This window comes from Athene cunicularia (genome assembly GCF_003259725.1).
Source record: "Athene cunicularia isolate RWA chromosome 26 unlocalized genomic scaffold, athCun1 chr26_part2, whole genome shotgun sequence".
NCBI classification, from domain to species: Eukaryota; Metazoa; Chordata; class Aves; order Strigiformes; family Strigidae; genus Athene; species Athene cunicularia.
Window position 1 is genome coordinate 1,026,169 of NW_020799137.1, and position 24,734 is coordinate 1,050,902.

The 24,734-nt window shown below is 43.4% G+C and overlaps 1 protein-coding gene across 1 annotated transcript in view; it reads left to right on the top strand.

The window, feature by feature from the left end:
* IGFN1 (immunoglobulin-like and fibronectin type III domain containing 1) overlaps window positions 1-24,734 on the top strand; it is a 61,350-nt gene that overhangs the window by 26,872 nt on the left and 9,744 nt on the right. Inside the window, 14 exon segments of the mRNA XM_026864537.1 lie at window positions 2,284-2,422; window positions 7,127-7,188; window positions 7,707-7,829; window positions 10,496-10,635; window positions 10,891-10,990; window positions 11,842-11,889; window positions 12,452-12,497; window positions 13,259-13,433; window positions 14,041-14,154; window positions 15,581-15,752; window positions 16,382-16,654; window positions 17,983-21,454; window positions 21,456-22,819; window positions 24,058-24,182. Coding sequence (XP_026720338.1) covers window positions 7,170-7,188; window positions 7,707-7,829; window positions 10,496-10,635; window positions 10,891-10,990; window positions 11,842-11,889; window positions 12,452-12,497; window positions 13,259-13,433; window positions 14,041-14,154; window positions 15,581-15,752; window positions 16,382-16,654; window positions 17,983-21,454; window positions 21,456-22,819; window positions 24,058-24,182 — 6,171 coding nt within the window. The 5' untranslated portion in view covers window positions 2,284-2,422; window positions 7,127-7,169.

Below are 24,734 nucleotides of genomic sequence, written 5' to 3' on the forward strand. Positions count from 1 at the left end.
GGACTTTTGGGTGGGCGGGTGGAAAACAAGCTGTGAAATGGAAGAAGGTCAGTCTCTTGGAGGAGGTTGCTCTGCCACAGATGGTTTTAAGTTATTAGTCCATCTGTAGGAGAGGTCTCCATTCCTTCTCTCCTAAGAAAACTGTAAGCCCAGGGCTTGAAACTAGACAAAGCTCTATTAGGTCTGGGTTCAGTGGCCCAGGCAGAATTGTGGCTCTCCTGGTACTTGCTAGACCCACCTGTCTATCTAATTGGGTGTTATCTAATTAGGAGTTCCTCAGTTGTTCAGTCGGCCTTTGGTTGGGCCGACTCTGCAGAGTGGAAGGCTCTTGCTGCAGATGATGGGAGCTGAATTCAGATTTCAGTAGAAGCTGATAAATGTTTCCTCTGAGAGCATTCCCATGGCTTGCATGAAGTCTAACTGTCTTTAGAGACTTGTGTGGCAACTGGTTTTCTTAAAGGTGCCTGATGTTAAGGCTACAGCACCCAGTCAACAAAGTAACATGACTACTGCCCTGGACCAGTAAGAGCTAAGGAAGCATCCTTGGGATGTTCACTGGCCAAAACAGGTCGAGGAAGGGGCTGTGGGAAGCCCCCTAGGACAGTGTCTATGACAGTGCTAGAAAACAGTGTCTGCTCCTGAGTGAGAGGATTTTCCATTACCAGATGGAAAATCCTTGTCTTATTTTCTTGGCTTGTTAACTTTCAAATTGTTTATATTTGACTTTGGAATTTCTTCTATTTTTATATCACTGCAAAGGTAACAAGGTATGTAGAACTGAATGATCTTAGCCCAATCATCAGTTCGAACAATTGCATTTTGCTCTATTGACGTTGTTTTCTTAGGAACTGGGAAGGTATAAATACCATCACCAGCAATAACTGTCAAAAAGAAAGAAAGAATGAAGAAAATTACTCCAGAATTTCATTTTCACATTTGTCTTTTAAATTGTTGATTAAAATGATGATTCCTAGCCCTGCAAAGGAGAGGTTTTTGATATCTGGATCAGAACAGCTGACGGGTCATACTGCTACCACCAATGTCTTTTCCACTGAAAGGTCATCTTTCTAAGACTAGCAGAAATGTTCTCTTCATGGTTCTTCTGTCTGCGTCCTATCTAACATGAGTCTTAGCTATATGACCATGTTTTTGCTGTATGCTCCCTCCCCTGTTAACCAGAGATATTAGAACTCTAACGTCCTCACAGGAAACCAGAGGAAAACTTTGGTCTGGTTCTGTCAGCCCAGACATCATATGAACCATGGCCACCATGATAAAAATACCTCCACTGCCAACTTCTGGAGCCAGCCCTTCATGTCAGAGTTGAACATGAGGATTTGATATGAATATATGGTACACAAAGCAAAAGAAAAAAGGATTGTATGCTCTCAGCCAGAAGTGAATGACTGGCCATCTATGTGAACACCAGGAACTAAATAGAGGTACCTTTGCTTCTAAGTGACCTTTCTGAGTAGAGGAAGGGAGGTTTCCAACTTGCAAGGGCAGACTGGAAGCAAGATTTTGAGGCACAATGTGCTGCACTTGTACTTCTAGGGTAAATCTGTCCATGGAAATAAGTGGCCTTGTTGGTGCTCACGGGAACAGGGACCAGCCCGTGGCTGTGCTGGAAGGAAAGTCTGTGAATTGAGATGTCTGCTTTGGCTGTAGCACTGAAGCTGTTCTAGGAAGAACTGCGTTTCTTTCAGACCTCTCAAAATAGCACAGACTGAAAGACTCTACTTATGAAGGCCAAGCCCAGGCATGGTTGCCCCATACACAAATGCAGTAATCTACTGGTTTTACTTCTCTTCTAAGGAATTACAAGATCTCCTAAGGACTCATGGCTTCTGAGAACGAGTCTACAGGTGTGTCCTACAAATCTTGTATGTACAGCTTGTCCCTTCCTTGGACAAGCCATTGATCTGCATAAATGTTTGTCCTTCTTTGAGGAACAAAGTCTTGACACAGCTTGCATTTGGAAATCCAGTGTTGCCTTGACTGATTGTCACATCTGACCACGTTGGCCTACTGCCTTGTTTGAGGCTTGCCAAAGGCACTGGGTTCAATTGACCCCCCCCTGGTGCTGTGGGAAGCGTGGGTGTATAATGTCCCCTACAACTGCATGCAGCACAGTATACAGACATCCTGGCTAGGCACCTACTGAGCCCAGACTTAGCTCCTACGAGAGTGGAGAGGTGTGAGGGGAACAAGAATTTGTCATTTCTTTTGCTACTTTGTGACATTTACAACAGACTAATAAGGGGCACGGCTTCTCTCATACAGATCTAATATGTGCGACCAAGAGACCTGTTGACCATCTATGAAGAGCTTTGTGGTCTGAGTCAACAGACAAAGCCACCGAGGTCCTGGGAGAGGCAGTATTGACTTCAAGCAGGATCGTCTCAGAGGCTCCACCTGTAAGGTAGTGAGTTTGGTCATGTCACCACTGAGATTTGTGTGGAGGTGATGCAGAGCTGGGAGTATGAAGTGTCATCTTCACCGTCATGGTAGACATTGCTCTGTGTTGCCGTAGGTCTGAAAATTGTTGTAAATATTCTGGGAGGAGTGGTCTCCTATAGCATACACCACTTTACCTGGTAAGATGCAGGCTGTTGAAGATCTGCCCTAACTGTCCCATGGCACTTGTAGCACAGCTGTGCTATGGTTTCTAACGTTTCTTAACTTGGAGGCATTGTTTCTTGGGACAGCAAGTAGGGATATGTTGTTTTTTTCTTCTGGACGTTTAGTAAAACCCTGTTGTATTTGCTCTGAGACATTTGATGTAAATTTATTGACTATGAAAATGCGCATCTGTGTTATAAAAGAATTCGTGGGTATGTTGTGGACATTGAAAGGAACGGACTGACCTGTTCTTGTATTTTCACCCCATACCCGCTTCAACAAACTGACATGGATTCCCTGTCTTGTTTACTGCTGTTAGGGCTTAATTGCTTTCATTCACTTAGAAAATATAGATGGTGTGTGTCTCTTTGCCACTTAAGTGTCCTTGACACTTGTTAAAGTGTCCATGCCACTTTAATAAATAAATAGCTATAGAGTGTCTGATGGATGCATACTTAAATTGTGGACAGCATGAGCAATCACTTATGTTATATTCATAATCCCTGAGGCAGAAGATAAGATCAAGTCAAGTATAGATTTACCGAAGGGATAAGTCACACATAATCTGATCCTTGGGCATTCCTCCCCACTCTACAGAAGACCTCCATTCATCACCGGAGGGCCTGTGACGTTCCCTCTTTGTGACATGCTCAGAAGTTTTCATAAAGTTGCACTTCTGCAGTTGCTGGCCTTCATTTCTGTGGTTCTAACCAATGTTTTTGAGATTTTACTTTAAAAATCTTCTGAAATTGGAAGGCTCAAGCTCAAAATATTACTTAAAGTTAACAAATAAAGAAAGAAAGACCACCTAAAGCTAAAAAAGAAATTTTCAGTAAGAGACCCTCCTACTCAGTGAGTATCTGGGTCCTCCGGTGTAAAGTACAGCTAGAATTTCAGAATGAGCACACAACAATTTGGTATTTTGTATAAAACATTCACTGTGTTGGCACTGACCTGATTTTTATGAATTACAAAGAGAAACAGAGTGCTGCATCTGTGGCGGTTCAATTTATTATGATAATGATGCAAGTCTTCTACTGTGGTCTATGCTAATGGCTTTGTTCTCCATGTTTACTGTGCTTGTGCCGATGTCTGTGGTGCATCCCATGCCTCTGGACCCATCACCACTCTATGAACCACTCACTGTCTGTCACTTCTCTACAACTTTGGCTAATTTTGCTCACCAGTCTCTGCCAGCAATTATGTCACGTCTCGTCTGTGTGTTCCACTGTCTGAACCTCATAAATAACTACTTGTGACACCACTAGTACCTCCAAATCCTGTGACTCCCAAATGTTTTGCTTATTCACTTAGCTGATTTATGGCCCTATCACTAGTGTCTGGTCAACTGCAAAAGGGAATGGGTTCTTGCTCTGTCTCATCCAGATAGATTGATGGATAGACAAGAAGAAGGGCAGACCTCCCATCCCGTCAGGGTATTTGGTTTATTTTGGTAGATTAAAAATATTGTCAGTAATCAAGGACTTACTCCTGCATTCAAAGCTGTGGAAGCTTTGCACTGTCTTCGAAGGGGGTGTTTCTGCCGCTGGAAAGCAGACAGACTTCTGCCTGGGATGAGAAATAGCCAAGTCTTGGTTACCTGAACCAGGCTAATACATGACAATGGTGTATTTTTCAGAGGAGTGAGAGTGTTCAGCTGCTTCCAGTGTTAGTTAGGCCTGTCATGCTGGGGATGTTGGTAAACACCATTTCATCTAGGGAGGGGTAGGTTGCCTTTTGGAAGTATTTGTCTGTCTCCACTGAATAAATAGCAACCTCGGTGATCATCTTAGTGTGGACAACGATGTGTTCAAGCAGCTGTGAGTGGAGATATGAATTACACTGTGACAGTTATTGGAAGGCTTTTGCTATCTTTCATTTCTTTTCAAAAATCTGGTTTATTTTTCTAGGATTGAACTGAAGTTAAAGCAAAAACATGGTGATTCACATAACAAGGGAGTAGAAGTTTTAAAAGTAAGCAGGACAGCACTCTGTAGCAGCTGATATGTTATTTTCTGGTCCTCATTTAACACAGAAGACACTAGAAAATGCGATGTGGTTGGATTAATTACACTGAAGGAATGTCTTGTTGCATATCCTTGCACTGTTATTTTAACTGTGCAATCAATGTGTGGCATTAACATGCTTCTGTCTCACTCTCCAGAAGGCAAGAATTCACAGGAGTTTAAGAACTCAGAGCAGCTTATCTTTAATCCAGGTGAATTTCTGATATATTTAAGGCCCTATAAACTCAGCAGTTTACGCATAGTGCACATAGTGCATATTGTACATTGGGAGGATGCATACATGGTGCCTAGTACTACCTATATAAATATTGTCAGTGGTTATTTTTTTAAACTAGATTTGAACGTAGCCATCTCTCAGTAGGTTATAATTATGTTAACTTATATCCACAGTCACGCTGGACTGAGAACAACTGTCTGACATGATGCATTTGGTAACATGCAAAAAGAATGTTTCTTGATGGCTTTGGACCTGAAGATTTGGACCACGTTCATGTTTCAGTGTAGATGCTCATCAGCTTTGCCTAGTGTGGGGGGAAGAAGCCAGAGGTAGCAAAGAAAAAATTGACTGTAACATAAAAAGAGCTTAGGGAAATACTGTTGCAAGCTGATGTCAAGTAATGATGTTTGCTGAAAGCTGTAAGCATTAGACATTTCAGCTCCAGGAATGGTAACATCTTTAGGAAGGTACAAGACTGCAAAAGTCAATAGGCATTATAATGTTTTCTATTAATACAGTTCAGTACTTTAGAGGACAATTAAGTCCATCAGGAGAGTGTGATCAAGAGTCTCTGAAAACCTCTGCCATCTGCTGTGCAATGCCCTGCCTGGTGCAGGGCAGGATGCCCTGGAACCATCTTATTTTCATTTCGGTTTTGTGTTTTTTCCCTCCCGCAAGCCGCTCGTTCCCTCCATTTGTCATTTTAAAAACATCTACCAATGGTTTACACAAGTTACACAAGTAATTATGTGAAATGCCAAAGTATCAACACACAAAAGCTGGTACACTGAAAGGTAAAACTCTTGTTTTGCTGGATAGCAACAAAAGTCACCCACACCAGACGGGGGGGGTGATAGAAAGAGAGGACTTGGCTGTTGTTCGTGGTCCCGTGTATAATTTCCCATTTCTGTTGTTTCATGTGCATTTCCACTGAAGTCAGTGAGGCTCATAGAATGATTTTCCAAGTAATCAATTATTTATGAGATGTGTATAGTGTGCAGAGCCCTAAAATAAAATTTGTGCTAAGGACAACAGTGGAGCCAGTGATTTGTTGTGGAGAGATGTCTTATGTTCCTATTTGCAACTGCTGATTAATGGAAAAATTTCCATTATTAATAAATAAATATTTCCATTATTAATAAATAAAAATTATCCTTTCAGTTCAGAATTTGACACAGAATTACAGTGAGTTACACTTTCTTTGGCCTATCTATGGGACGTACAGCACAAATGATTTTTGTTAGCTTCGTTGTCTTTTACCCTTAGCTGAAATTAAGTGTCACAGAGATAATGTGACTCTGAGCTAAATGTCTAACAAGGAGATGTTGGGGTCCTACCCAGAATTTTCATCTGGTGTAGTGTAGCAATATGAGGTTGGATGAATGTCTGATATAGGGAACAGAAATAAGATCATAGGTGTGGTGACAAAGTCCATCTGCCTTGTAAAACTGTTGGAAGTCGCATGTTCTTGTGTGACTGTGTTGACTGAAGGAGTGCAGAGGGTAAATAGAGACACAGCATTAATCCCACATGGGAATCTAATCTAATTGCTCTTTCAGAGCCTCAGTAACTCTATAGTTTCTGAGCATCTCTCATATGACAAGGAATCTGCCTTCACAGTTTGCTTGCAAGATAGTGATGTGTTACATTACACGTTGTCCAATTTATAAATACAGGGAAGGAGGCACCTTTGGCAGAAGGTCACATGAGTGATCTATAACAATAACTAGTTAATGCCAAGTTCACACTTCACCATTTCCTTCTAAAGTAAGTAGTAGCTTATAGTCTGCTCTCAGGTCTGTTGCTAATTTAGACAAGCTAATTTAGATCAGGATGAGCTTCTGCTTCATGCCCCAGTTTAGACATCCATCTCGGTGGTTTTCTTCTCAGCAACTGCTCTTGCCATCCATCAGAACTCACCACGTGAGTGCCATATTTGCCTGAAACACGAGAGGAGGTCTTTGGAGGAAATCCAGATGACATGGAAATGGAAGAGGTGACAGACGGATGCTGTTAAATGTGTACATTTTCCATGTAGCCCTGCTAGCCATTTTTGTACCTGATTTGTCTTGGTTCAAAACTGTGTCATGATGTTTTGGAAAGACATGTCATGATGTGTTGATTGGCAGGCCTTTCTCGACTTGACTGCGAGGATGTGGCAAGTGAGGAAGGGCAAACTGTGTCATAAAAGTGAGCAGTATTAAGGCTTGTCATTTCCCTTGTGAACTGTAAATAATGAAGTGATTTGTCTTTTTCACAGGAGTAGTCGTTTGTTCTGACCATAGGCAGCTGAGCAAAGCATCATGACCAGCCGTCAGGCAGGTGAGAGAACAAACACAGCTATGAAAACTACCTGGAATACCCTTAAGAATAAGCCCAACTTGCTTTTCTTGTTTGGCAGTTAGGTATCTGTCTCTCACCACCACAAGGAGAGACACACCAGTAACTGGCCCATCAGGTTCTGCTGACCTTTGCAATAGTGTCTTTCTCATGACACATTTTGAGGTTTTATTTGGAACAGTAACTGATGTAAAGCGTTCTCTATCCAAATTATGGCTAGGCCTGTAAGCTGATGAGGCCCTGGATTGTGATCTTGATTGCAGATTTTCCCACTTGGGCTCTAGCTTTGCAGTAAGTCAGCACAAATTCACAGACCTTAACGCTTCAGCCTTTGGACACACTTACAGCCTGTAGTACTAGAATGGATGGGCCCTTTATAGTCCAAGAGGAGCTGAGCAGGAACAGTTACTGTTCTACAGAAGGGCAATGCAGGTCGAGAGATTGCTTCTAAAGGACAAGCATGTTATATTAATTGAATCTGGGTTTGCTTGTCTTTCTAGTAAAACCCTTCAAGAAATCTTCTGTCCCAGGAGTTCTTATCACCCAGTTTGTGGATGATATTCCAGAAGGATGCAGTACACCTGATTTTGAGAGGAAACCTGTCACTCTGACATTGCAGGAAGGTAAGATTCTTGAAAAGTGGTCAAAGCCACAGACCTGGAGACTTGGTTCTACATCTCACCTACATGAAACAGTTGTCGTAATTAAATCAAGCTAGTTTCTGGAGAGATTTGACTAGACCAGAAAAAAGTGTTGTGTGGCCAAAGTCTTTGTTGTTCTGATGAAAATTCCATCAGTACTGATAGAGGTCTCCTGAGTTTTCACTAGTGTATGCAAGGTCAAAATCTGTCTCCTAATGTATACAAGAAATCCTGTGAATTCTGCAGGAAGCTCTCAAAGTAAGTATTCTGCAGCAAAAGATTAAGTACATTGGAAAAATTGTTTTTTACTGTTAAATTAACTTGCATTATGAGTGTTTAGCACTAAAATTAATTACTTTTTAAAATAAGATATACTGACTGCAGATGCTATTTAGGCTGTATTTCTCCTTCAAGAAGCAGTATGGATCTTGCATAGAGTACAGAGAAGGCAGCTAATGAACCCAGACCTAAAATCAATGGGAAGCCTTCCAGTAATCTCTCTTTTTTTTTTTTTTTTTTTTTTTTTTTTTTTTAGTGGTTTAGTCTGAGGAGATCGTGTAGCTCCTCTTCCCTCATAGGACTGACCCGTTTCTAGCACCCTGGATTTCAGTGTTGTCACAACCCTGTTGATTTTCAGGAGCCATTACGATTTTATGAAGGACCACAGTGGCCTCTAGCGGTACTTCCCTCTGCCTCCTCCTCCACCTTCTTTCCACCTGCAAGCTTCTGGCATGAACCAAGGGGGTGGCCAGTCACCCTGTCTAAATTTTTCAAGTTATTTCATTTACAGTAGGTTCCTCGTAGTTCATATACAAAATGTTAGGGCATTCAGATAGGTCACTGCGTAATCTGAATTCAGTGTCTATGGCAGATGCACGATGAGTGTCTTTAATTACATTATCATCACCCTGTTGCATTCAGTGCATGGATTAGCTGATACTCCTAGCTGTGGAGTTGTGTCCTGTGACAGATGTCAAACATGAGAAATTGCAGCCTAAAATTTGACAAACATATAATCAATTGAAATCAGACTTTAACCTGAGAAAAAGTTGGAAGATGCCTTTTGTATAAGAATCTGTTGGCAGGAGCTTGCTGCATCAAATAATATTTTTGGTGGTGGCTGCAAAAGGGTGTGGGAAATATTGCAAGACTTTCTGGGGAGAATTTTTAACAGTGTTGGTCATCTGAAGACCAAAACCATTGCAAAAGAAAGGTAGTAATCATTTCCACCCTGAGCTACATTCATGGATAACTCATGTCCATTTCTACTCTCCTGTGACACTCCCACTTTACCTACATGAGTCACTTCTCTGATTTGTTGTTTCATAGTGCTTCCTATGTCTTTGAAGCCTTTTGGAAGAAAAGGTTTGTACTAGGCAGTGGTAAAGCTGTTGGAGATTTCTGTGGTCAGCTGCAGTATGTTCAGGTTCTTGGGGAAGCAGAGCTGAAGAAGAGAGCTCACAGGTAAAGCCCATCCTCTTCTCCCTTCCATGCCTCTTCAGACAGCAGAGCATGGTGTGTTTGGAGTGCAGGGTGGTGCCAGGCTAGCAGACAAGGAAGGTGTTGCAGAAAGAGGACATGTAGGGAGTACATGGGGAAACACCCTACCCTGCATGGGTCCTCCCAGTTGTGGTACTGTGTCGTCTGTTAAGAACATGTTTTCTCAAGTGTGCAGAATAGGTATTTTCTTGTTTCCACCTCCTAATAAATCCAGATTTATCCAAATGAAAAAGAGACCCAGAGCTGCAGCTATACACAGATGAACTTTACTGATGTCTAGAGACACAGGACTCCAGCACAGTGAGTCCTTTATTATCTAACATCCTGCCCAGCATGGTTGCAACAAAGGGAATAGTATCAAAGAGTGGAGGAGCAATGGGAACTTGTGGGGGAATGTGTGTGATGAGAACAGATTTGGGCATTTCGTGGCTGTGGTACAAGTAGTGCATACCAGTTCACAGAATCACAGAATCAACTAGGTTGGAAAGGACCTTGAAGATCATCTAGTCCAACCGTTAACCCAGCACTGACAGTTGCCAGAAGCACGTCTAGGCTGAACTTGCTATAGTGTAGTTGATTTCAGAGATGATCAGAGGATGTTAGCAGTCACATCTGGCAGTCTAACAACATATTTTAAAGGCTTTTTATGATTGAATGCAGGCAAACCCTAACATTATGGACATGGGGAAAGGTAGCCTGGACTTCAGCTGGTAACTGCCTGTTCTTTGGCCCTGACCAAACGTTGAGGGAGTTCAAAATTAGACAAAGCTACCAAAAAATTGCTCTTTTGAATATGTAATTTCTCTATCCACATGGCTGTGCAATAAAAACACAGGCAGAGACCATATGTGTCCACTGTGAATTTTAAAGTTAGTTTTCAAGTAATCTCCTTGAAAGCCAGTGAGTTAGCGTGGAGATTGTAGCAGATGTCTTGAAGCAATTTGGGCATTTATTGCCATTTAAACCGATAATTTAGGCACCTTTTACAGGAAAACCCAAAAGATTTAATTATTTTCAGATAATGATTCTGCATAAAACACAGATGGATCACTCTGGGAATCACTCTATTGATAACATAAGGGGCCTGGCATGAGAGTTGTCATGTTCAAGCCCATCTTAAATAACCATTTTCTTGCCTCTTTTTGAAGGTAAAAATGCCATTTTCAGTGGTGTGGTCAAAGGTGTTCCAACCCCTGACGTGAAATGGACTCGAGTACAAGGAAAAATGGATGATCCTGCCAAATACGAAACATTCTTCAATAATGATACAAATGAATTCAATCTGCAGGTAAAGATCAAATATTTCAGACAGGACTCATGGAACAGAGAGAGCAACGGCAAGGAAAAACCTGCAGTAGGCTGATATAGGTGTCACCAGATCTGAGATAACACAAAGATAAGCAAACAAAGCTTTTTAGAGTCATTCTGGGAGTAGAAGAAAGATCTGAGATGTCATTGAATAGCTGCTTTATTAGAAGCTGAAGGTGTGTGAACTGAACCATAGCACATCACTCTGAGCTCTTACTATGTTTTTCTTCTTAAGATAAACAAACTCACTGCAAATGACAGTGATTTGTATCGTTGCTCTGCTGTTAATGAATATGGAGAAGCTGCATGCTCTGTCGGCCTCAGGATCATACAAGGTAGGATTGACTGGTTCCGTGTCCCAAAGGTCCTGTGCTCCCAAGTAGTTGGCTTTTCTGTCCTCTGGGAGTGAGTGTCCAGAGCACTCTCTAAGTATCCTTGGTGTGAAGGTCTATTTTCTGCTCACTGAGGACTGGAGCTCTTCTGTGACTCCTCCCACTTTGGTGGCTCCGTGACAGTATGAGCTTTGAAGCAAGGGAGAAGAAAGTGGTGATGTGGTCACTGCACTGGCTGCTCTGGATTTAGTGTTGAATTGGTTCAATCCTTTCTTTATGATGTTGAATGAATCAGTCTTTTGGGAGGGATCCATCCCACTTCATTTCAGATGTCTATGGTGTCTGCCTGACCTAGCCCCCTGCCTCCCCGTATAGTCAGTGGGGAGAAATGTGCACTTTGTGAGTAAAATATAACTGCCTGATTCTTGGAATCTGCATGAGTAGGAGGTGGACTAAGTTGGAATCATCCATTTCACCTGTGTGTCTGTAAAGTAAGTTTAGAAGGCAACTATCTGCTTTTGGCCAGATAATCCTTGCACCTTGGCTCCCCATCTCTAAAACAAGATGTTAATATTTCCTACCACTGCTTAAACCATAAGCCTGATACAGCAGAAGCAGTCTCCTCCGCTGTGTAGAGTATCCAGTAATCAGAGTCATTTGCAATAGAAATATTGCATTTCTGGGGGAGATTGCTAGGAGTCAATGTCAGATTGACGAGGAGATCCAAACTAGGATTTCCTCTTGCATTAGTACCAGATACAGAGTTTTTACAGTTCATTGGTTTACTGGTGTTAGTCTGAGTCTTATCTTGTTCATCTTACGGTTTGTTTTTCCTCTGTTTTATAAACTCTCAGTTGGCTTTAAGAGGAAAGCAAAATATGTTCCTGTTCATCCTGCTGATGGTAAGTGAGATTTTTTTTTTTTTTTTTTTTTTTTTGGGGGGGGCATAGTTAATACTCCCCTGTCTACCACATTATTACTACCCCAAACTTTTGAAGAGTAAGTAACTCTAGGGTTAATGGTTCACTAATGTTCTGTCATCTCTTTCTGCTTGCTATTTACCTTGGAGTAAAGTGATGATCTTAGACATGGCTTTGAGCTGTTCTAATTAATGATTCTGGAATCATTAGTGCTAGAAAAGGATTTTGTGATGTCAAATACAGCTGGATCAAACATGTTAACACAGCTGGAAAATACTGGGTTTCTAGAGTGTCCTCTCTAGAAAGAGAGAAAAGCCCCCTAGGGAGTGATGAACTTTAATGGCACTCAAAGGACATGAATGTGCAAGATAAAATTTGCTCTAAGTTTCATGGCACCTTTTTTGTGAAGTGTGAAAACTTCACCAGAGATAAACAGCATAGCAGCATGGCCTGTTGTCAGTGGCTGTTTTGCATTATCTTCTTTTGGGGGTTGTATTTCACAATGTTGGGTATCTGACTGTTGTTTCCCCCCCCCCTTTAATAGAGTTAAAGAAGAAGCTTCAGGACTACAGGAAGCTGCTGAGGAAGCGGTAAGCCTCCGTAACAAAGGCCATTGTTACACTTCCTAGATATTTCTTGATGATAGGGGACAGCTTCATCGATCTTCAAGGCAACACTTCTTGTTTCCAAAGTTGTTATGAGACTCGATATGGAGAGACTTAACAGAACAGTTTGCCACTATGTGTGAGGCTAAAATAAACACCAGGTACCAACCTCATTTTGAGGTGTATGTTCCTTTGCACCACAAGATTTTGACTTAAAAGATGTGTTTCTCTGCTTTCCTGTTTTTAGCTCACAAGTAACTTCCTAAGTCACAAGTCTTCATGTAATGTCAGGGGCTGAGCCCTGGCTCCCTGGCCAACTGCACAGACTGCCATGTGCACGGTGCTCAAATCCCTTCACTTCCCACGTGGGAACTTCCAAAGATTCCCTGATGGGAATGATCTCTAGCCTGTGCAAAATCCTGAACTGTGCTGAGAAATCACTTGGGAGAGTGCAAGTTGGACTGGGCCAAACTGTGCCAGTGCCTTTGCTAATAATTTAACATTGTGAATAATTGCATTACAGTCTTGCCCTATATGGCCCAGTTTCCTGACAGCATTTAATTTGTAGTATAGATGCAGAAAACCTGTTCTGGAAGAGTCCCATTCTTTCTTGTTTAGAACTACAGGGCTAAGTGAACTGCAGAAATGATGGAGAGAGAGATGAAAGAGAATTAAGTATAGGAAAACAAGACATTGTGTTGTCTGTCTGAATGTCTAGATTGTTTTTTTCCCCCCCTGGTTCTAAGGGCCCCAGTACCTAAACCAAAACCCCTGGACAAAGAAACAGTCTGGCAACTGTTACTGCATGCAGATAGGAGAGATTATGAGAAAATCTGTATGAAATATGGAATTGTTGACTTCCGTGGGATGCTGAGAAAGCTGCAGGAGTTGAGGAAGAACACAGAGAGTGAACAAGGAGAGGTAAAGTAAACCAAAACCACTGAAAGCACTGATTTTTAACAAACTGCAGAGTCCTGTATTAACTCAGTAGCTTCTGAAAACAGGATAAATCTTCCTAAATTGCTTTGCAGATGGAAATCTTATTGTATGACAGAAAATGATTTATGACAATGTTTTAAAGAAGTCCTACTTCTATACTCATGCAGATGAAACTGCTATTGACTTTTTTGAAATTCAGTTCATTTATTTAGGAAATACAGACTGTAGGGTAATGCTTTTATTAAACCACGTGGCTAAAATATGTATTCAGTTGCCTCTGATGAGAATTTGGACCCCAAATTGGAAAGTTATTTGCTCAAGAGTCAAAATTGATCTTCACATACAGGGGCATTTAGAAACCTGGACAGATAGTGGTTGCATAGTGTATGAATGATCAGGAGGTAGCACGTAAAATATAATTTGCCTACAGGAAGAAACTGTGGTAACTTACAGATGCTTCTATACCCATAAGTTAGAGGCAGCTATTTTGTATGCAGATAAAAAGTCGATTTCACATTAGTTCAACAGCTTAAGAACTGCTGTCATGGCAGCCTTATCATTTACTATGTTCTTGTATCTTTCTTTGCAGTTAATACACAGTATCACAAACTTTGAACACATCAAAGTCAACAAGGAGGGAAAAGCTACCTTCAGTCTGACGATGGACCTGAAAAATAGTAACAGCAAAGTTTATCTGCTTAAGGTAAGGGGACAAGATGAGTTGGCCAGCTCATAGCAGCCACTGAAATCTTTTACATAAAATGTTTGATCTGCTGGGCAGTGGCTGAGAGCAAATGAGCTTCTTAAAATTGTCTGTCCATTGCAGAATCCTTGATTAGTTAGGGAGAGGTGGTGTGGGGTTCCAGGTAGTCTGTGGTGGTAAATATCACTTGGGCTTTGTAGAACCAGATACAGGGGAGACAGTCAGTTACTGACATCCTTTTGACTTCAAGACCTTTTCTGTTAAGGGGAAATTCTCAGTATCTTCCAGGCTGCAGAAATTCTGCAGTCTCATACAAGAAAAACAAACTGATTTTACTCAATTTCTTGAGTGTGCTATTCCACTATATTTCACCTCTGTGAAAGAAGATGTCAAGGAAGTAAAACATCCCATCTAGTCCTGTAGTTATTTTGATGTGATCCTCGGGTGATCAGTGCTGTGGATGTTTTTCTGGGAGATACATTTCAGTCTAACTGTGGTTAGTGGCTTTAATACAGGGGAAACTGGAATTCACTAAAGAGGAGGTCAGACTAACTCTATGAATTTCTGAATCAAATGCATGACATGAAGCCCATGCAGCCACAACATGGAGAAGGTAACCCAAGAGTGTTAGAGATCGGAAAGTGGTGAACTCGCCTGTTTATCCGTCTGTGAGTGTTGTGGTTTGAACTCAGCGTGTAGCCAATCACCACATGGCCAGTCATTTACTGCCCCCCCACCCCAGTGAAACAGGGAAGGGTCAAAAAAAAGAAATTTATAGGTTGAATAAAAAAAAAAAAAATTAGTAATAGTAAAAAAACAACAGTAAAAATAGTAAGTCCAAATGGGTAAAAGGCAGCCAGCAGTGGCTCACTGACCAGTGACCAGTACGCAGCCTGCTCCCAGCAGAAATCCCGCTGTGCCACTGGGAAACTGAAACCCAAACGGGCTGTGAGAGAGCATGCGTCTGCCTGTATACCGAGCATGACATTACATGATGTGGAATACTCCAGTGACCAATCCCTTCCGGCCCTCCAGCTGGGCTCCCTCTCAGCCCAAGGAAAGTTAACTCTATCCTGGCCAAAACCAGGACAATGAGGATGTTGAAAATTTAAGCAAAGAAAGTACTTTGTCTTCAAAGTTACAGTAACTGTATTAGTGAAGCTTCAAAACCTTATGTGAGCTAACAAAGTACTAGTGGGTTGCCTCTTTTGAGAGTCTGTTGCTCTGTTCTGTGCAGCACTGAACACATAGCATCGCCTGTGTGTTACATAAGCAATGAGCCTTGTCCTTTGTAAATAGTAATAGAGCTCTGTTGTTAGTCATTTGTAACAATAAGGTGATCACAGCACACGTTTGGCCTGATTTGTCTGAAATGCCTTGCACTAGTTGTGCATTGCCTTTGAGAGTATATTCTTCCTCTTCCTAGGATGGTGAAAAGCTCCGATATGGAACAGGGGATGAATACAGAAAGCACTGCCTGAGGCAAATTGGAAAAAGATATCATTTCATTGTCAACGATGTGCAGCCAGAAGATGCAGGCTTGTACCAAGTCAGAGTGGAGGACATACCTGTTTTCTCAACTGAATTGGATGCTGATTGTAAGGAATTGAGCTAGATGCATGTGATGTGTAACTGTAACAAGAAATTATTTTTTGCTGGAGAATTTTATCTGGGAGTACATGCAAAGCTGAGCAGTAAAACCTGGTAACTACAGAAGACTGGTTTTGTATTGCCAAAGAAGGGCTTCTTATACAACCCAGGTGAAAAAGAGCAGGAGGGTGATTATGTGATACGGGTGTTACATTTTTGGTCCAAAGGACTAAGTTCAAGTACCAGTTTGGCTCTGGCTTCTGGATGAAAGTGTGGAAATTTCTTAACTTACCCCATGCTATAGTTTCCTTTTGTAATGTCAGAGTAGTAACTAGCAACTCAATAAAAGTATCATGCTGCTGAAATACATTAATGCCTACACATCATCAGCACATGTGGTGATGTGTGGTATAAATGTCTCAGAAGACAATAAAGACAAAAATCTACTTTTCTGCTTTTCTGTCCTGGAAAATTGGGTGCAGGGGCACATCTCAGTTTTTCCCTTTTCCACTTAAACCAGTGCTCACAGGCATGGCAACTTCCTGTCTGTCTTACTCCCTTCAGCTGCAACAAGTTTTTCCTGGAAGATAGAAATATCTCTGTTTCCTTTCTATAGCTTTTGATTTTTGCATTGCAGCCATCCCTGTGAGATTTGCGCAGCCGCTCAGTGATGTGCGTTGTCCTGAGGAAGAAGATGCTGTCTTTGAGTGTATCCTACGCACACCCTGCTATGATGCTGTGTGGCTACACAAAACCCACCTCCTCGAGGCGAGTGAGAAGCACCAGATCTCTGTAACACCTGATGGTCTGACCCACCAGTTGATTATCAAGAATGTTGTGCCCTCTGACAATGGCATGTACACACTCGACACTGGACTCTGCTCCTCAAATGCCTGGCTTATTGTAGAGTGTAAGTGACACAGTATTCCCACAGTGTTGACTTGATGTGTGTTAACAAAATAATATTCCTCTCACTATCTGATTGCTCATTCAGATGATTCTATGCTGAGAAATGAATTGCAAAGCCTCTTTTTCCTAAATTATATTTGAAAAAATGAAGGTCTGGTTACACCTTCTTTCTTTTTCAGATGAGACAGTTTTTTCTCTTTTTATTAGTCCTGACAAATCCTATTGGCTTATTTACTCTACAGCTACTATGAAGTAGCATGTTCTCCATCGGATATTGGAAAATGCTCCATATCTCAACATGTGTTTTTGATGAAGCTGTCACTGTGTGAACACAGTAGAGCGTGCAGGGGATCAAGGAGCTTTCAATACTATCAGTTCTGTATTATCAATTCTATTCAATACTGTCTTGCTAGATAGTATTTTTCTTTTCAAATTAGAAGTTAAACATGTTAGAAGAAGCTCAAAGGAAGCTGGGAAACACTCTTTTCAATGCAAGCAGATTGTTACCTGGCTCATATTTTTTGCTTCTGAAAGGTAATTGCTTTGGCTTCTTTTGACATCCCGCTGCAGCAAAAGGTGGTCTCTTTATAATAAAAAGGCTTTTTTATGATCTTTCAGAAACAGTGCAGGTTGAGTATGACATAAAAAGAAACTGCCCACTGATTTCATTGAGCTGTTAATGCTTTACAGAAATGAGATCTAGCTTGGAAATCAAAACAATGAGTGACATGATCTCAGAAAAGCCTGAATTTTAGATTAATACAAAGCTGTTCGCAGAATTGGAATCTTTAGTCTGCACGTTGGCCATCTCTAAAATGCCAGGATGCCAAATGTGAAGCTGCCTCTATAGCATTGAGATCATAATTCATGGGTGGGAACTGAGGGCCACTCTGTGTGGGGGATATTCTGTAACTCCTCCAGGACTGAAGGGAGAAGGCAGAAGGAACTAATGAGTCCCAGATACAATCCAAGGCCCCCTAAATTAGACCTGTCATGCTTGAAATTTGCCTTGTTTTTTTGTTTTGTTTTGGTTGGTTGGTTGGTTTTTTTAACAAGCATTTTTCCACTAAAAATAATTGCCTTTTAAACTAAAATGTAAAATTATGTCTGAACGTGACACTAAAAAAAAATCAGGATTTGAACTGAATTTAAATTTCTTTAAATATATTATGTTTCTGTGTTCTAGAATGAAATTACAACAAAAAGCTAACACGTTTTCTTTGGTTGCTGATGTAATACATGACCTATTGGTTGTCTATTCTTTTTTTTTTTTTTCTTTTTTCCTGTAAATTATATCTCCTCCAATCAAACAATTCATCTTCCATACAGATGCCAAAGGAAAGAGGAGACAGGGTGAAGAAGGTGAAAGAGAGAAATCTGAGAGCCTGAAAGAAACACTGCCAGATAAAGATAGGGCTAAGAAACTTCGACGCAGAGAATATGTCGACAGTGAAGATCATCTTATGGACACTGGTGTGGAAAAAGATGGCTGGGACAGAAATAGTCAAGGCGGCAGTCAAGGCCACTCCATTGACTCTGATGGAAGTCATAGATTTTTGGGAAAAGATGGGCTACATGCAGCCCACAGAAATGGAAGGATGGGATTTAGACAGTTTTCTGGAGCAGACCTAGATGGAGACTCAGTGACAAATGATGGTAGTAGTTTTGGATTAAAAGGTTTAGGAGGCAAAAGTGGATTAAGGCCTTTTTGCAGCAAGAATTCCATGACAGGCAGAGCACATACTGGTGATGGGTTAGGAGGAGCAGGTGAACGGTATTCTGTGGATGGCAGAGATGATGGTGTGCTGGATGCTGTTAATGTTGACATGGATATTGGAGAAGGTGTGGGCTCTCAGCATGACAAGGATAGTAAATTAGGTGATACTAGTTACAGAGCTGGCTTTGGGGGTGTTGGGAGATTAGGTGCTACAGATGGAAGATCTGCGTTAGATGGACTTGATCCTGATTCAACCAGGGTGGGAGACGGTAAGAGTGGACAGGGTGATTTGTTGAGTAGGGCTAGTCCAGGGAATAGAGTTAGAAAGAATGCTGCAGGTACTGAGACAGCAGGAGGAATGAGGTCCCCTTATGGCAAGGATAGCCTGCCGACTGGGGTTGATATAAATGAAGCAAACAGAAGTAGGAAAGGACAAATCGGAGCTCCCTATGGCAAGGATGGACTGACACTTCATGCTAGCGGTCGTTTAGGTCAGACAGGAACATCTGGCATGTTGTATGGTCCAGGAGGTCTTCCAACAAAAGATGGGGCTATGTCTGGTGCAGGTGGCAGTTCTACCAGGGAAATGGAAGCTTTCTATGGTCCAGATGGTCAGCTAGTGGGACCAGGGGTTGGTGACGGTGGTGCAGCTGGTCCAGGGGGAATTGGGACTCCCTATGGAAAGGATGATGTCCCACTTCAAGCAGGTGTTGGTAGTGCTGGTGTAGCTGGTGCAGGGGGAGGTGGATCTCCTTATGGAAAAGATGGCCTCACTACTGGAGCAGGCATTGCTGGGCCTACAGCTGGTGGGTTTGGAGGTGTTGGATCTCCCTATGGAAAGGATGGATTTCCGCTTACTGCTGGAATCGGTGATGCTGCTGCAGGGAGTGTTGGGAATCACTATGGAAGGGATGGCCTACCATTTGGGGCTGGCATTGGTGGTGCTGGTGTAGCTGGTGCAGGAGGAGTTGGATCTCCCTATGGAAAGGATGGTTTCCCAGTTGGGGCTGGCATTGGTGGTGCTGGTGTAGCTGGTGCAGGAGGAGTTGGATCTCCCTATGGAAAGGATGGTTTCCCAGTTGGGGCTGGCATTGGTGGTGCTGGTGTAGCTGGTGCAGGAGGAGTTGGATCTCCCTATGGAAAGGATGGTTTCCCAGTTGGGGCTGGCATTGGTGGTGCTGGTGTAGCTGGTGCAGGAGGAGTTGGATCTCCCTATGGAAAGGATGGTTTCCCAGTTGGGGCTGGCATTGGTGGTGCTGGTGTAGCTGGTGCAGGAGGAGTTGGATCTCCCTATGGAAAGGATGGTTTCCCAGTTGGGGCTGGCATTGGTGGTGCTGGTGTAGCTGGTGCAGGAGGAGTTGGATCTCCCTATGGAAAGGATGGTTTCCCAGTTGGGGCTGGCATTGGTGGTGCTGGTGTAGCTGGTGCAGGAGGAGTTGGATCTCCCTATGGAAAGGATGGTTTCCCAGTTGGGGCTGGCATTGGTGGTGCTGGTGTAGCTGGTGCAGGAGGAGTTGGATCTCCCTATGGAAAGGATGGTTTCCCAGTTGGGGCTGGCATTGGTGGTGCTGGTGTAGCTGGTGCAGGAGGAGTTGGATCTCCCTATGGAAAGGATGGTTTCCCAGTTGGGGCTGGCATTGGTGGTGCTGGTGTAGCTGGTGCAGGAGGAGTTGGATCTCCCTATGGAAAGGATGGTTTCCCAGTTGGGGCTGGCATTGGTGGTGCTGGTGTAGCTGGTGCAGGAGGAGTTGGATCTCCCTATGGAAAGGATGGTTTCCCAGTTGGGGCTGGCATTGGTGGTGCTGGTGTAGCTGGTGCAGGAGGAGTTGGATCTCCCTATGGAAAGGATGGCTTCCCAGTTGGGGCTGGCATTGGTGGTGCTGGTGTAGCTGGTGCAGGAGGAGTTGGATCTCCCTATGGAAAGGATGGTGTCCCAGTTGGGGCTGGCATTGGTGGTGCTGGTGTAGCTGGTGCAGGAGGAGTTGGATCTCCCTATGGAAAGGATGGTGTCCCAGCTGGGGCTGGTCTTGGTGGTGCTGGTGTAGCTGGAGCAGGAGGAGTTGGTTCTCTCTATGGAAACGATGGTTTCCCAGTTGGGGCTGGTTTCGGTGGTGCTGGTGTAGCTGGTGCAGGAGGAGTTGGATCTCCCTATGGAAAGGATGGCTTCCCAGTTGGGGCTGGTCTTGGTGGTGCTGGTGTAGCTGGTGTAGGAGGAGTTGGATCTCCCTATGGAAAGGATGGTGTCCCAGTTGGGGCTGGCATTGGTGGTGCTGGTGTAGCTGGTGCAGGGGGAGTTGGTTCTCCCTATGGAAAGGATGGTGTCCCAGTTGGGGCTGGCATCAGTGGTGCTGGTGTAGCTGGTGCAGGGAGAGTTGGATCTCCATATGGAAAGGATGGTGTCCCAGTTGGGGCTGGTCTTGGTGGTGCTGGTGTAGCTGGAGCAGGAGGAGTTGGTTCTCCCTATGGAAAGGATGGCTTCCCAGTTGGGACTGGCACTGGTGGTGCTGGTGTAGCTGGTGCAGGAGGAGTGGGATCACCCTATGTAAAGGATGGTGTCCCAGTTGGGGCTGGCATTGGTGGTGCTGGTGTAACTGGTGCAGGAGGAGTTTGTTCTCCCTATGGAAAGGATGGTGTCCCAGTTGGGGCTGGTCTTGGTGGTGCTGGTGTAGCTGGAGCAGGAGGAGTTGGTTCTCCCTATGGAAAGGATGGTGTCCCAGTTGGGGTTGGCATTGGTGGTGCTGGTGTAGCTGGAGCAGGAGGAGTTGGATCACCCTATGGAAAGGATGGCTTCCCAGTTGGGGCTGGTCTTGGTGGTGCTAGTATAGCTGGTGCAGGGGGAGTTGGTTCTCCCTATGGAAAGGATGGTGTCCCAGTTGGGGCTGGCATTGGTGGTGCTGGTGTAGCTGGTGCAGGAGGAGTTGGTTCTCCCTGTGGAAAGGATGGTTTCCCAATAGGGGCTGGTCTTGGTGGTGCTGGTGGTTCTGGTGTTGGTGGAGCAGGAGGAGTTGGATCTCCCTATGGAAAGGATGGCTTCCCAGTTGGGGCTGGCATTGGTGGTGCTGGTGTAGCTGGTGCAGGAGGAGTTGGATGGTGTCCCAGTTGGGGCTGGCATTGGTGGTGCTGGTGTAGCTGGTGCAGGAGGAGTTGGATCTCCCTATGGAAAGGATGGTGTCCCAGTTGGGGCTGGCATTGGTGGTGCTGGTGTAGCTGGTGCAGGAGGAGTTGGATCTCCCTATGGAAAGGATGGCTTTCCAGTTGGGGCTGGCATCGGTGGTGCTGGTGTAGCTGGTGCAGGGGGAGTTGGATCTCCCTATGGAAAGGATGGTGTCCCAGTTGGTGCTGGCATTGGTGATGCTGGTGTAGCTGGTGCAGGGGGAGTTGGATCTCCCTATGGAAAGGATGGCTTCCCAGTTGGGGCTGGCATTGGTCATGCTGGTGTAGCTGGTGCGGGAGGAGTTGGATCTCCCTATGGAAAGGATGGTGTCCCAGTTGGGGCTGGTCTTGGTGGTGCTGGTGTAGCTGGTGCAGGAGGAGTTGGATCTCCCTATGGAAAGGATGGCTTCCCAGTTGGGGCTGGTCTTGGTGGTGCTGGTGTAGCTGGTGCAGGAGGAGTTGGATCTCCATATGGAAATGATGGTGTCCCAGTTGGTGCTGGTCTTGGTGGTGCTGGTGTAGCTGGTGGGGGGAGAATTGGTTCTTTCTATGGAAGGGATGGTGTCCCATCTGGGGGTGTGGCAGGAGATGCTCAGTTCCCTTTTGGGTCTGAAGAAGTGATGGGATCTGTCCACGGCAGGGATGCTACGTGGAGCAGAGCTCAGGGATATGTAGGTGGAGCAGGTGGAGATGCCTTCTCAGAAGGTGGTGATTTCAGTGGCTCTGCCGTACGGGGATCTGGGTCTCCCTATGGCAAGGACAGTAGGTCAGCTGGAGGCAGGGCTGGTGCAGGTGATGTTGGCAGATTAGGTGCTGGTGAAAGGGAGTTACATTCTAAAGAAGGTGTGGTAGGTGCTCTTGGACGGGGTGGTGAATATGGGCTGGATTCACATCCTGGGAAATCTTCTACTGGGGGTGAAACTGGAAAGGGCACTGCCAGTCATTTCAGAGGATCAGGGAACAAAGATTCATCTGGTGACAGAGTTTCACTTTCAGGTCAAGGAGATGCTGGGGGTGAGGGAAGAGGTTTAGAAAAGTTGGGCTCCCTTTATGGCAAAAATTCTGCCTTTGGAGGGCCAGGGATTAAATCCTATAACAGAGAAGTTGGTGGGAGGATTTCAGGTGGTCTTGCTCAAGGGTCATTGGATCATGGTGAGATGTCAGATCTTTATGCCGGACCTCCTTCAATAAACCAGAGTAAACAGGAACCCGACCTTGATATCAAAGCAAATGATTTCTTCAAGAATACAGAAAGTCCGGGCAAAAGAAGATATTATTGCCTAGATGATCTGAAAGGTACGTGTTTAATTGGTGACCTGTATTGATGGGCTTTGCATTTGGATGCTCTTATTCCTAATCCTTGAGTAAAATCAAATTTTATGGTTTAGACAAATGTAGCTGTATGTAGAAATTTGGTTATACTGTAATCTGTTCCTAATTCTACCGCTGATTTGCTGTTTGACCTAACACAATTTGCTCAGATCAAACTGCTTTAAAAGTCTAAATGATCTTTGTTTAAGTTGTCTTAAATGGGTATCAACTCTTCATTCAGATAAACGATTCAGATCCACATCGAACAGAGTTCAGTGCACAGACATACTAGTTCCATGTAGTTTCAAGGAATATGGCCCTTTCTTTGATATTCTTCCAATTTAAAACATCATTTCACTTTATTTGTTCTAACATCTAGTGCAAAGATCTGTATTTTTCCAAGTTCTGGAAACAAATCTGTGCCTGCTTCTATTAGATTAATATGCACATTGAGCCTAATATAGAGAGCTCTTTTCTCTTGTAGCATCAGAAATAATAGGGTGTTGAATATAGTAAAAGGAGAGTAACATGTATGCAGGTGTTTGACTAAGACTAGTGGCTACACTAGCAAGATGATAATGTGAAATTGTAGAAATTAGAAATTTCAAATGTATAACCAAAGAGGAATATTCACCTAATGGAATTGCTGACATGTTAGAAATTATCAAGGCAAACAAAACTTAAATAAAGAAGTAAAGGGAGGAGGTGGAATGTTTATGAGAGAGGGGATGAGGATGTTAATTGGGGAAGGGAAAGAGGAATACAGGGGTAGAGAATAGCATGACTTGGGGCTGCTTAGGGTGAAGGGGTTGGGCAGCCCTGTGTCTGCTCAATGCAGAGGAAGAGACCGATGAAGTAGTATATCCTTATCCTGGAGTAGCCTATTTTTTCCCACTGGCTGTGGAGGGAGCCAAGACAATGAATGAGCATAGAATTAAAATAGCAAATCTGTAGATGGATAACGTGATTTTGATGAATCCATTGCCTATTGGGTTGACGTTAGGACTATATTGTGTGCAGGCCTGCTGGTGCATCCCTTCAGCGCAATGAGTTTATGCCAGCTGGCCCACAGCACTGTGGTACAAAAGCCTGTCATGACTACAGTATATATTTTTTTAAGAAGCTCTCTTTTCTCCTCACATGCATTTTCATCTATACATTTCTCTCTGTCAGTGTAACACAGAGTTAGCTTATTTCCGACATTTTCTTTTCTGAATGTTCAGCACCACGCTGTTATGTCAACAAACGGTTACTTGATGTCAGTGTCCTGAAAGGGGAACCAGCTGAGCTGTCTTTCACTGTCAGTAAAGAGGACGTGACAGGAACCTGGTTTAAAGATGGATTAAAGGTAGGTATCCTCCAGCTACTGTTTTCTTTGGTTAGCAATGCTCTGCTCTCTGGCTCTACTTCTTATGAAGTGTTGTGTCAAGGTGTCAGTTTTACTGTAGTCTGAGTGTGGCCCTGGAAGGATTCTGCAAGAGCCTATTGATAATAAAATTTTTTATAGAAATCCAGCAAGATTTCTCTCCCTTCTTGCTACATGGCCTTTCCATTCTTGCTGACAACAGGAAACTTTGTGTTTTCCATTTTTCTTTTTTTTTTTTTTTTAATGGGTGGAGATGGTGTGGGTCTCTTCCTTTCAATGCTATATTTTTTCTTTTCCTTGGTGAATGAGAGAAAAAAAGCAAGGGAAAAGTCTTCAAAAGATCCTTCAGGGAGGCATAACATGAAGAGTGTTCTTTCAAATTAGTGCTTAAGATCAAGCATAGACATCATATACTATGTTCCAAACCACTGAAAAAGTAATTCCAGTCGTGGGATCCAGAAGATACTTTAGGAGTTCTGAGGTGGCATACTTGATCATGGACCAAAGTTTTTGTCATTAAGAATAGAAAAAGAG